The sequence below is a fragment of the Ascaphus truei genome, chromosome 6 (genome assembly GCF_040206685.1).
Source record: "Ascaphus truei isolate aAscTru1 chromosome 6, aAscTru1.hap1, whole genome shotgun sequence".
NCBI lineage: Eukaryota > Metazoa > Chordata > Amphibia > Anura > Ascaphidae > Ascaphus > Ascaphus truei.
This window is the reverse complement of record NC_134488.1, coordinates 88086874-88102561: the sequence shown is the minus strand read 5'-3', so window position 1 is coordinate 88102561 and position 15688 is coordinate 88086874. Positions and strand designations below refer to the sequence as shown.

The 15688-nt window shown below is 43.2% G+C and overlaps 1 protein-coding gene and 1 long non-coding RNA gene across 10 annotated transcripts in view; one reads left to right on the top strand and one right to left on the bottom strand.

Annotated features, from left to right (window-relative positions):
• The window catches only part of LOC142497348 (uncharacterized), a 34155-nt gene extending 19113 nt beyond the window's left edge, over window positions 1-15042 (top strand). The window contains exon 3 of the long non-coding RNA XR_012802232.1: window positions 13992-15042. This is a non-coding gene — a long non-coding RNA (uncharacterized LOC142497348). The remainder of the gene's footprint in view (window positions 1-13991) is intronic.
• Window positions 1-15688, bottom strand: part of CAMTA1 (calmodulin binding transcription activator 1) — a 1668879-nt gene that overhangs the window by 33798 nt on the left and 1619393 nt on the right. For all 9 annotated transcript variants that reach the window (XM_075605012.1, XM_075605007.1, XM_075605006.1 and 6 more), the window contains one exon: window positions 14724-14795. In XM_075605012.1, coding sequence (XP_075461127.1) covers window positions 14724-14795 — 72 coding nt within the window. The remainder of the gene's footprint in view (window positions 1-14723; window positions 14796-15688) is intronic.

The window sequence follows — 15688 nt, the reverse complement described above, 5'->3', positions numbered from 1 at the left end:
ACAGTGCCTGTCAGTGAAACGTAATCAGGAACAGAACCACTGACGTCCACCTCAGACCGGACAATGTATCTGACAGTGTTATTTTCCTCCAGGGTGCAAGGTACAGTATTATACACTAGAAATAATTCTCAGCTTGTTTATACAATGATGCATGCGAAATGTCCGCACTGTAATGAGTGGAACTCATGCACTGCGATTTTACCCCTTCTGGGCTGGGGTATCTGAATAATTGTGGGCCTGTCCAGCACTGCGTAGGTTAAATGCCAACAAACAATGGTAAAGAAAAGGTATTACAAAGCAATAGAATAACAAACAATATTTACTTACATGTGCACATAAGCTTACATGTGCTTTGCTTACATGTGCTTTACTTACATGTGCACATAAGCTTACATGTGCTTTATTTACATGTGCTTTACTTACATGTGCACATAAGCTTACATGTGCTTTATTTACATGTGCTTTACTTACATGTGCACATAAGCTTACATGTGCACAGTTAATAAGGCCTCTATCTCAAAGGAAAAGCAAAACTGTTGAATGAAATCTATTCTGTTTCATTCAGTTTTTTTTCTTAAAGAAGACTCTCTATACTCTCGATTGTCTATACCAATTTGTGGTTTAAATGAAATGAATGCAAGTCAATGTATACAGTAAGTGGCTCATGTCATTATCTTCTGACTGGGCTACATGTGCGGCTGTGCTTTGTCCAAATGCTATTCATGTTCAACGTATACCTGTACTAGTTATTTTTCTATCAAAAATGCAGTAATACAAATGGACAAAGCTCACGCTGTCACGTGGACAGCATCTAGCTGAACACTGGCGTCCCGAAAACGACTGTTTTGCTGCAGACTTTTGCAAAGCAATGTAAATCTGGTTCTGATAGCAAGTGATGATTCTTATTATAAAGTCCTGCTGATAACACCATGAAAGTGTTTGGCATCTGCACACTTAACATTCCTTTGATTTTCATAGGTATGTTCCATTGCTAACCTTTTAGCTTAATCTCCCTCTTTCTCTTTTTTTCTGAAATACTGGTCCTTGGTGATGAACCTTCCTCTAGGCCAGGGGTGCTGAACTTCAGTCCTCATGACCCCCAACAGGTCAGATTTTGAGGACACCCCAGCTTCAGCACACTTGTGCTGAAGCAGGGACTGATTGAGCCACCTGTGCTGAAGCTGGGATATCCTGAAAACCTGACCAGTTGGGGGGTCGGCGGGAGGACTGTATTGAACACCCCTGCTCTAGGCAACATTTGTAACCTATCTTTACTTAAGTATCCTACTGTATACAGCAATGTTTACCAACCGGGGTTCTGCTGCACCCTGGGGTTCTGTGAGGGGAGCAAAAGGGTGCCGCCGGATTTCTCTTATATCCCAGAGCAAGGAGAGAGCTGGGCAGTTTCCTCTCCTGATTGGCTGCTCCTGGGTAATGCAGCCAATCAGGAGGTGGTGTCAGGAGCCTGCAGGGTTTGGCCAAGCAGAGGAGGAGGAAGCAGCATGGGCAGTAGAGATGTGAGGGTGTGTGTTTTCTGTGACTCTGACTCCCCTACCCCACTGCCCCCTCTGACTGTCTATTCCTCCTGTGACAGTCTTACTGACCTGTCTTTTCTGTGACCCTGTCCTGTTGTAAGGGTGCCTCAGCAACTGAGCACTGTGGTTAGGGGTGCTCTGAGAGAAAAAGGTTGAAAACCACTGATATACAGTATCTAAGTTTTGAGCTGGATGGGATATGACAACCTAAGACCAAGTTAGCCATTAAGTCTCAGAAAGGACAGACTATCTTGTTTAGATCATAATTTGTTTCCAAAACAGGAGAAACTACTATATTGTTATATTTTGTCAAATTTACCAAAGCAAAAAGAGTTTCGTTTTTGTGTGTGGACTGTTTAAAGTCAAAGTTGGAGCACAATAAGGGCAACAAATTGATGAGTCCAATTTAAAACGAAATCCTCTCTTAGTCAGCTACATACTGTATACACATAACAGTAGAGAAAGAAACACACATTATATTTTATGTACCATTTGAAATACATAGTTTAGAATATACGTTCATTTAAAGGCATTTAAAATATAAGCCTTAAAGGTGAATCTTGATCAGCATAACCATAAAGGTCACAGAATATTCAAGTTATAGAATATGTTTCAGATATTAAACTATGGTGTCTATAAAGTAACATTAACAGTTCTCGAAAATGTAAATGAAATGGCAAACTAAAATGACATCTTATTGCAATGAGTAGGGGAGCACTTTTAGGCTCCTATACGATATGCAGTGAAGCCATCTTCCTAATCCTAGAGAAATGTTCAGCACCATTCGAATAAAAGGGACTAAAAAAACTTTTCTTGCTGAGGGAAGCAGTTTCACAGCATATTGAAAAGAGCCTCGCAGAGACACAGCACAGCTCTTGGCACATGAACAGAAACAATTAACTCAAATGACTGTTACTCACAGACTATAAAAGCCTTGTTGATTTACTTTGTTGATGAAGCAGAGACAAACATGTTCCTACATGGCAAGGAGTAACACGGCTAGCACGACTGACCTCTCTACAATGAATGTGACATTTGGGAAATGTTATCTTAATTTGTATGAATCGGAATTAACATTCAATTGGGAGCGATAGTGCTATTCTTAGCCTACCTCCACATATTTGTATTGTAACCTCCCTGGGGCACATTGAAATTATTATCAACAAAGCACTCAGGAAAAATATTAACTGTGCAATAAAAATAAGTTATGACGAACAGGGGCCCAGGAACTAGTATAATAAAAGTTAAGCCCGGTCCTTGGGTCCTGTCCATCCTTCCCTGGGGCACATCTTGCATCAGACTGTGGGGCTATCTGAATTTAATGTACTATGTAGCCTGTTGCATACCCTGCATTCCTGTTGTGTAAATGTAATAAAGCATAAAAATGTGTTTGGTGGTACTATAAAGCAGAGCCAAAGTTTATGGACATGCAGGGCTGAGAAATCCTTTGTGCCACCCAGAGAAAATGGCTGCTGCTGGGTCTGGAGGGGGAAGAGAGAGGAAGGGAACAAAAGGAGATAATGTCAGATGGTTGAGATCAGGCCAAGGGGCTATCCACCTGAACAGCGGACCAAATGGCTGCTTCCCCAGCAACAGCAGCACCAGCCTAGCGGGAGATATCCTGTTGGCCGGGAGAAGCAGTTACCGAGTCCCTCTGGTAGGCACTGCTCCCATTGGGCCATTTAAACTCCCCCCCCCAACAAGCCCTTTAATTCCCTATGCCAGCCCCCAGCCCTGATTGGCCAATGCAGACGAGCCCTCTGTTCCTGATTGGCCCGAAAAAAGCATCTGCCCTTTGCTTGGTCACAAGCCCCTCTACCATGCTTTCCTAATTCAGAGGGAAAGCTAGATAAGGGGAACCCGATCAGCGCTCCAGAGTTCATTTGGATCCAACATGGAGATGAACTAAGCGGTGTGCTGTGCTACGAATTGCACCAGAGGTCCTGATGGTCCCTACCCCTACTTAGTGTGGAAGCAAGCCCTGGGCTTAGTTTTTCACACATAGCTTCTCCATTTTGGCTTTATTTTTGTTACATAAATCATGACACAGTGTAATATGTCATGTGTTGTTCATCTGAGGTTGTATTTACCTAATTTTTAGACCTGCTAAGGAACAGATGATTGTTATTATGTCCTGATATGTAAAACCATAGAATTCAAAGAGGGTGTACTTTCTTTTTCACATGACTGTATATAAATATGTGTGTATGTGGAGGGTAGTGTGTGTGTGTATTTGGGGGGGGGGGGGTCGTTTATGTATTATGTATTTGTAAATGACACTGTTTTGCACAGAAAAAAAATGAAAAAACGAAATAAAGGGACTTATTATTGTGAGGTGCATTTTATTCCCCCGCATGTTTTGTTATATGATAATGCATATACAGTTATACCTAATAGAATGTGTACAGTACATCTATGTGTTTGTGGGGTTGTAATATTCATGCATGTGTTGCGGCTCTCAGAATATTTTGGAGAAATATTTTTTTTTATAAAATGGCTCTTCTTCCTTGAGTGGTTGCAGACCCCTGGTCAAGGTATTAGAGAAGGGAAGTTATGAGTGCATTTATATATTTAGGTAAAATGTAAACATTGTTTGGTAGAAGTTTTTTTACTCTGTCATAAAACCGTCAATCTCACAGCTGATTTACAACAGGGGTGGGCTTATGTTGTTTCAATGGGGAAAAAATAGTACATAAAACTGAGCAAGGTATTATGAAAATCAGATTTCAACAGAGGTGTGTTTTGGACCAAATACGTAAAGTCTCATTTCTGCACCAGTGACCTCTCTGGGAGAAAATTCTGATATATGGCACTGTAATGTGTAGGGATTTCTGTTTTATGTTTAACCTGTTATTTTAGGAACTGACCTGCATTTACTGTGATTGTGTGTTCTTGTAATTCTTTTTCTGTAATGTAAGCATTGTATTTGTATATATATTAAAACATTTAATAAGTAATGCTTTGGGCTCTGAATGAAACTGCTGCACCCTCTGGAGTGAGTATTTACATTTTCAGACACATTTTGCTACAACAGATTTGTGTGTGTTAAGTGCATAGTTGTTCTATTATAAACAGGGGCCTGAGACCCTGGCAGATATTAATTACATATTTTTGCATTTTTTGGGTGGTGGAAGCGCATAAATATGATTGCAATTGAGTAAGGGGTTAATATGAACTCATTGAAAGTACCTTACACAGGAGAAAGCTGGTTGCATACCTAAGTCACATGCTCACTTGTGTGATGTTCGTGAGAGGTGGTATATGGGGACGGATTGGTCATTTGAGGGACTGCTGTGAAGGTGAAAAGTGGAACTGCTTGTGCGCTGTGTATTAACCTTTGTCCCGTATGCAGGTCACGTGCTCACAGGTGTGCCGTACGTGACACTCAGCAAGACCAAAGTGATGTTCATCAAATGTGTCAAGTCAGCAAAGATTAAACTAAATGGAATAGAACTAGAAGATGTCAAAGACTATGTCAACGTTGGCCGGTAAATACTATAACAATGGATGGGAACTTTTTGAATGAAATCAATAGGAGAATGAAGATGGGATGGAGTGCATTTAAAAGAAACAAGACAATGTTTCAAGGTGCCTAAAGAAGAAATTGTTTGATCAGTTTATTCTGCCTGTGCTCAGATAGGATGTAAAACTTGGACCCTAAATGTGAAGATAATTCAGAAGCTTCAGACAACACAAAGAAGTATGGAAAGATGTATGTTGGCTATTACCCGAAGAGAGGAAAAATAATGAATGGATTCAAAACCAAAGAAAAGTCTTTGACATCATCACAAGAAGAAATGACCATTGCTGGACAAAGATGGTACTTGACTAGGTTCCAAGAGAGATTAAGATACCAAAACGAGGACCAAAAGTAAAATGGGAGGAGGAAATTAGGAAATGTATTGGAGCAACGTGGGGAAGTGAGGCTTGCAAGTGCAGTACCAGGAAGATCACTGGGGAGGTCTTCATCCTGCAGTGGATCGACAAAGGCTGATGATGATATATATATATGTATTGTATTTATAGTTGTTCCTTTGAACGATAATTAACTTCCAAATGTTAAAAGTGTATCCCCAATTAATTGAAAACCTTAGCTTAACTACAGAGGAAGTAAAGCTAGATTTACAGCTATATACGGAGGCAATGGTAATCATACAGCACTAAGAACATGGGTTTTGGAAGGTTAAAAACCAACAATGAATGTGAGTGACCCTCTTACATAGAGTAATTACTTTTTGGCTTCAGATTCAACAGTCACTATTAAACAATGCTGAGTTTCAAACTGCATTGTGGATTTAAAACGCTGAATTAGTAGAATCTGCCCTATTAAATTAAACTTTAATTAATCACTATGTTGAAAGAGAAGCACCAACCAGTTCAGCGTGTTATTTCTCTCTGAATTACTATAAAAACAGCAGTGGCTGAAACTGTCCTTTATCTGGTGACACCAAAGCTTAATAAACGTGTCCCAAGCCCCTGCTCTTAGGTCACCAGTGCTTTTATATCTTAATTGATTGGTTGGCTAGTGGTTTAATTTATTTAATTGATTGGTTGGATAGATGTTTATTTATTTGTATTCTTATGTTTTGGAATAACATAATTTTAATTATTTTGCTGTTTTACTGGTAGATTAATGTAATTGATGTGTAGTTGAGGCTTTTTAGTTCTTTTATTGTTGGGGTTTTTAAGTGCTTGTGTATTTCTTTTATTATTGTGTATTTTTGGCCTTAATTATTTTTTATTAGGTTGACCATTGACTGATATAGTGGCTTATCATGCCCATATTATATGAGTATGATATACTACTGTGCCAATCAATGGGTAGAAAGGGTGGGTCCCGGGGTGGGTGGTTAGGCCTCCCAGGTGGGTAGCAGGGGAGGGTGGGTTAACCCCTTAATTACTATAGCGGTTTTTAACCACTAAGGTGATTAAGGGGTTAGGGGCCATTAGATTGTATTTTTTCATGTACTCTTGTTGGCAACAGAGGACATGGACCAGGAGTATGCTGACGAGGACACCCTTCATGATGGCAGGGGTAAATTGAAAGTTTTATTTACTTTATTAATGCTGGCTGGCTAATATTGGATTTTATAATGGCTAAATGAGCCATTATCCATATTTGGATAATAGTTATTTTGTCCATGAATGTACTGTATGTGTTGTGGGGGGTTGTTTGGGTTAGAGGAGGTGGGTAGTAGGGCTGTTGTATGTATTTGTGTTTCTTGTTGGTAGAGTGATTGGGTGAAGGTAGTAGTAGCCCCAAGGATGGATGTTGAGGCATACTGGGTGGTAGCGGGAGTGGTTAACCCCTTCATTACCTTAGCAGTATTAACCGCTATGGTAATGAAGCGGTTAACTCTACCAGCAACCCCCCTGCAAGGCCTAAACAACCCCCAAGGGCCAAATACCACCTTTACCCACACTAAACATGGCACTGGTAATTAACCCCTTCATTGCCTTAGTGATCAACCGCTAAGGTAATGAAGTTGCTTGTAAATGCATTTTTATTGTATGGGTTTCATGACGAGGGTCTCCGATACTGATATTAATGGTTATCAGGTCCGGAGACTCCTGGCATCAATCCAATGCAGGAAAAGTGCATTTTTTTTTGTAAGTCCTCTCTCGCCGCCTTCTCAGCAGGTTCTCCCCAGCCTCACACCAACTATTCCGGCGTGAGGATTTGGGGAGAAACTCGCCAATCTAGAGCCGTGGTTAGCCTCAATAAGCTAATCAAGGCTACTGGAATTGCACGAGTTTAAGAACCTGCCAATTAGTGGCTTATCGCCGCTGACCCTGCGATCTGTTTTGGACGGATGAAATAATGGCCGATTTATGCCTTTATCACCCACTTATTGAGGCTTATAGAATAGCAGTAGGCATTTTGGGCGAAAGGGCCTCGATAAGTGGGTTATGAAGGCTTATAGAATAGGCCCTTAAAGGTCTTATTCTTTATCTGCCAAAATGGCCATTAGAGCTGTTTTCAGCCCAAAATCCCCATTGGAGTCTATGGGGGTAGAAAACCGAAACCACCCGAATGGCCGGTATGGCAGATATCGAACTACCCCCTAAGTTCCAACAAGGTAAAGAGATCAACTGAGTAGACGTGTTGGAAATGATAAGTATTAACAGGGTTACAGATAGGAGTAAGGGATTTAACATACTGAGACTTATGCAGAGAGGATAGAGAAGGGAAATAGCGCCATCTTTTGGCGAAAATACGCACCAGAGAAGCTTGTCCTGCAGAGAACATGGCGAGATTCACAAAATCCGCCACAGCAGGTTTCTGTACTTTAAAAATTGCCAAACACGTGGCGAGATTGGTAAATTCGCCATGTTAAAATAGGGTGGTATGCAAGTAGCATCGATGCGCTGGAACGCGCCATTCTGCCCTATAATATAGCGAGTTCCAGGTCGCCAGAAAAACTTGGCAATTTTGATACCATCTGAAAAATGAGGTAACGCAGCTTTCAGCATACGACCATAACTTACTCCAATTCTGTGGCTATTTTCCTGCCGTTTTCACATTAAATAACGTTCCTCTCTGCATAAGCCTCACTGTGTCAGTAGTTAAGTACGGATATCACTTAGGTAAATTGATCACCTATCATGGTTGATATCATAGAACTAGTGAAAAATCAGAGGCCAATATTATGCGTCCCTGAAAGTATAATGCTAACCATACGAAAAGTGAGGTGAAAAATGCTAAATGAAGAGCCAAACGGCAGGATATGGAACATTGTTTTGATACAAAACAGAACAGGACTGCAGAGATAGGAAAGATGAAGTAGAAGACCTTAATCATCAGAAGCCCAACAAGAGATTGAGGATTTACTGTACAATAGGAGTTAGATGTGTGTTGTTTTTTTTTTTTTTTTTAATACTTGTTCCAGCAAAGAATTAAAGGTATGTAGTCAACTCCCCTCCCCATACTGTAGCTGCCAACAGGCGGTAGTCTATATCAAAGAAAAAAAAATGCTGAAAAGAAAACCATAGTTACATTTAAAAAGAAGAAATGGAACTAGGAAGAGGAAGAAGGAGATAGTGGGGAGGAAGAGGGAGATATATACAAGAGAAAGCAGAAAAGGTGCAGAAAACGAATCTTAAATTAAAACAGGTTGCAGAATTGCAAATAAAATTGCATTGAAACAAACAAGCTTAAGTAAAAATATTTGTTTCATCTAAGTGCAATCTGCTTCTTACATGGCAAGAAATATTGTTTCCTCTTAATAGTGTAAGATAAATAAAAAAAATGTAAGTTAAAGATATGATGAGATCTGTGTTAAAGTAAATTGAGAGAGGAGTTATTTATATTGCATAATATGTAGTATCATTCTGTATGTGTTTTGTAAATAATGTACAATATTATTGGATTTGAAACAGTTTAAGTGGATAAACCTGGCATGGGTTTTGTAAATGACAAAGAGGTCATCTTTTCCCATAAGAATATAAGTAATATGTTGCTATGTTAATAACCTTTTGTATCCCAGGAGTATAAAATATCATGATAATGTTTTTTTTCTTTTGTATTGTACTGTATGTTACAAGTAACATTATTTCACATGTTGCTATTAATAACTAAAATAACTAATTGTTACGGTTGTAGTTGCATTTCAAATATATTGACAACGTTGCTATTTTACAAATTTAGGACCAATGAATACTGATAAAGCCACATGGTATTTCATCTTGAGCTTATTAATGTATTAAGAAAATGTTTGCAAACAATTCAATAATATCTGAATTCTCAAAATGGTACTATGTTAGTTAAATTAGCTTTTATATATGTGTGTGTGTGTGTGTGTGTGTGTGTGTGTGTGTGTGTGTGTGTGTGTGTGTGTGTGTGTGTGTGTGTGTGTGTGTGTGTGTCAGAATTGTATACCCCTTCTTTTTAACTTGTTTAATAATGACCTTGAGGTATAGAAAGCAAAGTCTTCATCTTTGCTGAGGATACTAAATTGTGTAAGGTGGTAAAATCAGAGCAGGATGTAATTTCTCTCCAGAAGGACTTGGATAGACTTGGAAACTTGGGCAGGTACTGTAAATGGCAGGTGAGGTTTAATACAGATAAATGTATGTATGTATGTCTTTATTTATATAGCGCCATTAATGTACATAGCGCTTCAAAGTAATAATACATGTGACAATCATATGTAGCCAGGTCATCTTTTTCCCCCTGCGACCCCCCCGGGCGCCTCCGTGGTCACGGACGCTGTCGGGTACTGCCAGCGGCAAGCGGCAGACCCGACGGCCATTCAGGAGGGTGGGGGCCGAGGAGGGAGCTCGCCGGAGTGCAGGAGATCTCCGGCGGCTCTTGCACAGGGCGCCGCCATGTTGCGCCGGTTCGCGCATGCGCAGAGAGTCCCCGGCGGCCCGAGGTAGTCGCGCATGCCAGGAGGGTCGCGCGAGAGTAGGGATAGACAGGGAGAGGTTGCGGCGGCCATTAGGAGCTAGTGCAGGCATAGGAAAGGCACGCACGCGGCCCCAATGTTACAGTAAGGGCCTTGGGACTACAATTCCCAGGAGGCATAGGGAGACAGGCACCAGGTGCCTCATAGGAGCCAATAGGGCTGCAGGACTGCCAGGAGAGCAAGTGGATACATTTGGCGGGCTTGCAGCTACGTTGTCAGTCAGAGGAAGGAGCAGTCAAGGGAAGGAGGTAGGGTACAGGAGCGAGGGACTCCCTGTACTAGGCCAGCACCCCCTTGGCCCAATATAGCCCTGAGTCCCCAGTAGTGTGAGTGTTGCCAGGGACAGCCCTCAGGATAGGGAACCTGTCACTTACCTTAGTTGGCCACTGAGGACCAGAAGGGAAGATAGGGACAGCTGGGGGGTTTCATAGCGGTAACCAATCCGGGGAGCCATAGCCCAGGGTCCTGTTGTAAGTTAGAGGCACGAGACAGCTGGGGGGTTTCATAGCGGTAACCAGTCCGGGGAGCCATAGCCCAGGGTCCGTGTCGCGAGTGGCGAGGCCACTGGGGGGGTTTCATAGCGGTAACCAATCCGGGGAGCCATAGCCCAGGGCGGCGTTGCGCGTAGTACGAGGCAACTGGGGGGGGTTCATAGCGGTAACCAGTCCGGGGATCCATGGCCCAGGGAGTAGGGTGGGTACAAGACCTACCTATATAGGATAGGCAACCCCGAAGGCCCTAGGAGAGTGACCCTTAAGCCACTTAAGGATGCTGTGCTATAGGGACGGCCTGTAGTGCAGGGTGTGTCACGTTGCTGTATTGTTAGTGAGGGACTCAGCGGATGCTGCGGTTCCAGTGAAGGAGTTCGGACCCACGTTGGGGTCACAGAGAATATCGCCAGGATAGGATCAGACGGATTCATCACGCGTCTGACCCTTTGTGAAGCGTTGCTGATCCGAGCACTGGAGTGCTCGGCAGGTATCTACAGTTCTAAGTGCACCACCGGGCCCTTAGCTTAATAGTGACTGCGCAGTCACCCATTGATTCTCTGCAACAGTGCGGGACATTGGGTGGGGTTCTTTGGACACTGGGTGGGATCACCTAGTGTTGGGGAATCGTCCTGCGAGACGTCACGGTTAGTGTCTCCTCCTGAGAGGGACACAGGTTATATTATGAATGTGATGTGTCGTATTACATGTTAGTAAAGTCCTTAGTTATTATACCCCATTGTGTATGTGATCATTGAGTTTGTCCTGCGAGGATCCACTCCCTCTCTGGTGGGAGCCATCGCAGGTGGAGGCGCTGCACCTATTGAGTAAGTGGTTACCCCTAGTATAATTGCCCCAGGTTCCCAGTGGCGGAAGCTCAGCCCTCCTGTGAGCCTACAGGTATACGCACCACACCGGTAACACTGCATGTTCTACTCACCCACACTATATATGCGATTGGGTGGGGTGGAATACCCGTTACACATACAAATAATACAAATAACAGATCATAGGAATAAGTGTTTCAGACATAAATGTAACATTGTGGAAGAGGACTCCCTGCTCCGAAGAGCTTACAATCTAATTAGTAGGAAGAACATACAGAGACAGTAGGAGGGCATTCTGGTAAGTACGTCTGCAGGGGGACAAGCTTTATGTATCATGTGTATAGTAGTATCTACGGTGCTACTCATATGCTTCATTAACCAAGTGTGTCTACAGGTGGGTCTTAAAGGTGGATAGAGAGGGTGCTTGTCGGGTATTGATGGGAAGGGCATTCCAGAGGTGTGGGGCAGTCAATGAGAAAGGTTTAAGGCGGGAGACGGCTTTAGATACAAAGGGGGTAGAGAGAAGACATCCTTGAGCAGAACGCAAGAGTCGGGATAGTGCACAGCGAGAAATTAGGGCTGAGATGTAACAAGGGGCAGAAAAGTGTAAAGCTTTAAAAGTGGGGAGGAGAATTGAGTACGAGATGCGTGATTTGATGGGAAGCCAGGAGAGTGATTTCAGCAGGGGAGACGCTGAGACAGATTTAGGAAAGAGTAGAGTGATTGTAGCAGCATTGTTAAGGATAGATTGTAGGGGAGACAGGTGAGAGGCAGGAAGGCCGGACAGCAGGAGGTTACAATAATTGAGACGGGAGTGAATGAGGGTCCGAGTCAAAGTTTTAGCAGTCGAGTAACGGAGGAAAGGTGTTTCTTTGTAATATTGCGGAGGAAAAAGCGACAGATTTTAGATTTTTGGTTTTGAATGTGAGGGGAGAATGTGAAAGAGAAGTCGAGTGTGACCCCAGGAAGCATGCTTGGGCTACTGGGTGAATGGTAGTACTACCAACAGTAATGTGGAAGGAGTATTAAGGGCCAGGTTTGGAAGGAAGTATGAGGAGCTCTGTTTTTGCCATATTATGTATGGGTCATACTTGGAGGGCCATCCAGGATGATATCACAGAGAGACATTCAGAAACTTTGGTCTGTACAGCAGGTGAAAGGTCAGGGGTTGAAAAGTAAATTTGTGTGTTGTCAGCAAAGAGGTGATATTTAAACCCAAGAGATGTGATTAGGTGATTAGGTCACCTAGAGAAAGTATGTACAGAGAAAAGAGAAGAGGTCCCATGACAGAGCCCTGTTGTACCACCACAGAGAGATCGATAGAGGAGGACGAGGTGTTAGCAAAAGACACTGAAAGTACGATGGGAGAGATAGGAGGAGATCCAGGATAGAGCTTTGTTCCGAATACCAACAGTATGGAGACTGTGAAGGAGAGGTGGTCCACAGTGTCAAATGCTGCAGAGAGATTGAGTAATATGAGCAGAGTGTAATGACCTCTGTCTTTGGCAGCATGGAGGTCATTAGTTATTTTAGTGAGAGCTGTTTCAGTCGAGTGAGCAGTGCGGTTATGCATTTGAGAAACAAGAATAAACAGGTGACTTACAAATTAAATGAGGCAAAATTAGGTCAATGCTTGATGGAGAAGGATTTAGGGGTGCTTGTGTACACAGCAGGCTTAGCAATAGCGCCCAATATCAGGCAGTAGCTGCAAAGGCAAATAAGATGTTATCTTGCATTACACGGGGTATGGATGGAAGAGAAATAAGCATAATTATGCCACTGTATACAGCATTATAAAGCATTAGTAAGGCCACACCTTGTATATGGAGTACAGTTTGGGGCACCACTCCATAAAAAAGACATTATGGAACTAGAAAAAGTGCAGAGAAGGGCCACCAAATGAATAAAGGGGATGGAAAATCTGACTTCTGAGGATAGGCTAACTAAATTAGATTTTTTTACATTAGAAAAGGTACCTAAGAGGGGATATGATAATTATATACAAATATATTCGGGTCAAGACAAGGAGCTTTCAAAAGAACTATTCATCCCAAGGGCAGTACAAATGGCACAGGGTCATCCCTTAAGGTTGGAGGAAAGGAAATTTCACCAGTAACAAAGGAAAGGGGGTTCTTTACAGTAAGGGCATTTAAAATGTGGAATTGATTAACCATGGAGACTGTGATGGCAGATACAATACATATATTTTTAACAAGGTTGGACATCTTTTTGTAGAAAGGAAAGGTATACAGGAATATACCAAATAAGTAAACATGGAAAGGATGTTGATCCAGGGAAAAAATCGGATTGCCCTTATTGGAGTCAAGAAGGAATGAATGTTTTTCCCTTATGAGAAAGTATTGGATGATGGTTCACTGGGGTTTTTTGTTTGCTTTCCTCTGGATGAATATACTGTAAATACAAATATAGGACAAATATCTGTCATCTAAATTTAACATAGGTTGAACTTGATGGAAATATGTATTTTTCCAACCTCATCTACTATGTAACTATGTAACTATGTAAAGTAGTCAACAGATTTTACACATATGTATTCCAGGTAAAATACATCCTATAGCACTAAAAATAACGATGAGATAGCTGCCATGGCAACAGAAACATTTTTGACCCTAAAGAGGGGAGCCGTACAATGGATGCATTTGGATTAAAGTAAAATGTAGTCTAGACAAAATGTAGCTGCTAAGAACTGACATTGCTCGATTGTTTTCATAGATGCATCCAATTGTCAAAGACACCGGAGCGTCACCGCAATGGGATCAAGTACGAAAAAGGTCACTGGATCGGCTGACACCATCAGTCATATTTGTTATTTTTTTTCCCATCTTCGGAGAAACAGATTGGAGAGCAGCCCTGTACCCATACCCTGAGAGGTAAGGGCTATAAAGAGTCAAGGTATCGGTAGATGACCCCTAGCCAGAGACAGGTACTGACAAACAACTGGAAACATCTGTTGAAGAGAAAGGCGAGTGGGGAATGGAATCTGTGTGTGAGGTTGGATGAGTGAGAAGCAAGTAAACAACTACCTTATATAAATTATCCGGCGATCAGTATATTTTGAGATCTCCATTATAAGCCAACTACTTTAAGCACACAAACGCTTGAAAACAACTTGAATGCGGAAACCAACATATACTACAATGAAGACGTTTATGCTTGACTCCTGGTTGTGGCTTTCCTTTTAACTTTACATCAAAGCAAAACGAAAAAAAGCAGAATAAATGATGCTAACAACTACTCTATGTATTTTGCTTAAATATCCCTCCACGGAAATGCTAGTTTCCTTATTTGATGCCAGTGGGGTCTGTGAACCACTGCGCTGCTTTACTCTGCAGGTCCATGTCTGCAAGCAAAGGCCTCAACAAAAACTTTCCAATTGTTATAAATGCAATGAATGATCTTCTCCATCTGTTTATTGCTTTCATTCAAACATGGACTCTCAATTACCTGTTTGTACTTTCGGTAGCATCGCTGGATGACAGCTGCAGCCACTTCCTGCTGTTCCCTCAGTGGACGGCCCTAAAAAGAAAAAATTGGAAAAACATTGTGAGAGCTCCAGTCCTCGCATTAATTTAATAAAATATGCTGGGCCGCGGCCCGGGATTGGATGGGAGGCGGGGCTTTAGCGAAAGTAGACAGCAGCAGTCACGCAGGGGTGGGGGCCGCCACGCTCTCCCGCGCTTTTGCACACCAGCCAGCACCTCGATCGAACCGTCTGTTTCATTCCAGCCTCACCGTCCGTCTGAAACCGTGGCCGTATACGGTAGGGACCCGTGGGACCAGGGAGAGATGGAGATGCGGGGGAGAGAGGGAGATTGGGGGGGCAAAGAAGCTTGGGGGGGGCGAGGGAGATTGGGGGTGGGGGGAGGTTGGGGGGTGCAGGGGTGGGGGCCGCCACGTGCCCTCCCACTCTCCCGTGCTGTAACTCCCCATCCGGCACCCAGACTCTCCCTCTGGCCCTCCCTCCTGCACCCCGGCACCCCTAATCACTCTCACCGTGAGATGGGAGATGCAGAGGGGGGAGAGATGGGAGATGCAGGGGGGGGGGGGGAGTGAGATGGGAGATGCAGGGGGGGGGAGAGAGATGGGAGATACAGGGGGGGGGAGAGATGGGAGATGCAGGGGGGGAGAGAGATGGGAGATGCAGGGGGGGAGTGAGATGGGGGATGCAGGGAGGGGGAGTGAGATGGGAGATGCAGGGGGGGAGAGAGATGGGAGATGCAGAGGGGGGGGGAGATGGGAGATGCAGGGGGGGAGAGAGATGGGAGATGCAGGGGGGGAGAGAGATGGGAGATGCAGGGGGGGAGAGAGATGGGAGATGCAGAGGGGGGGGGAGAGATGAGAGATACAGGGGGGGAGAGATGGGAGATGCAGGGGGGGAGAGAGATGGGAGATGCAGAGGGGGGGAGAGA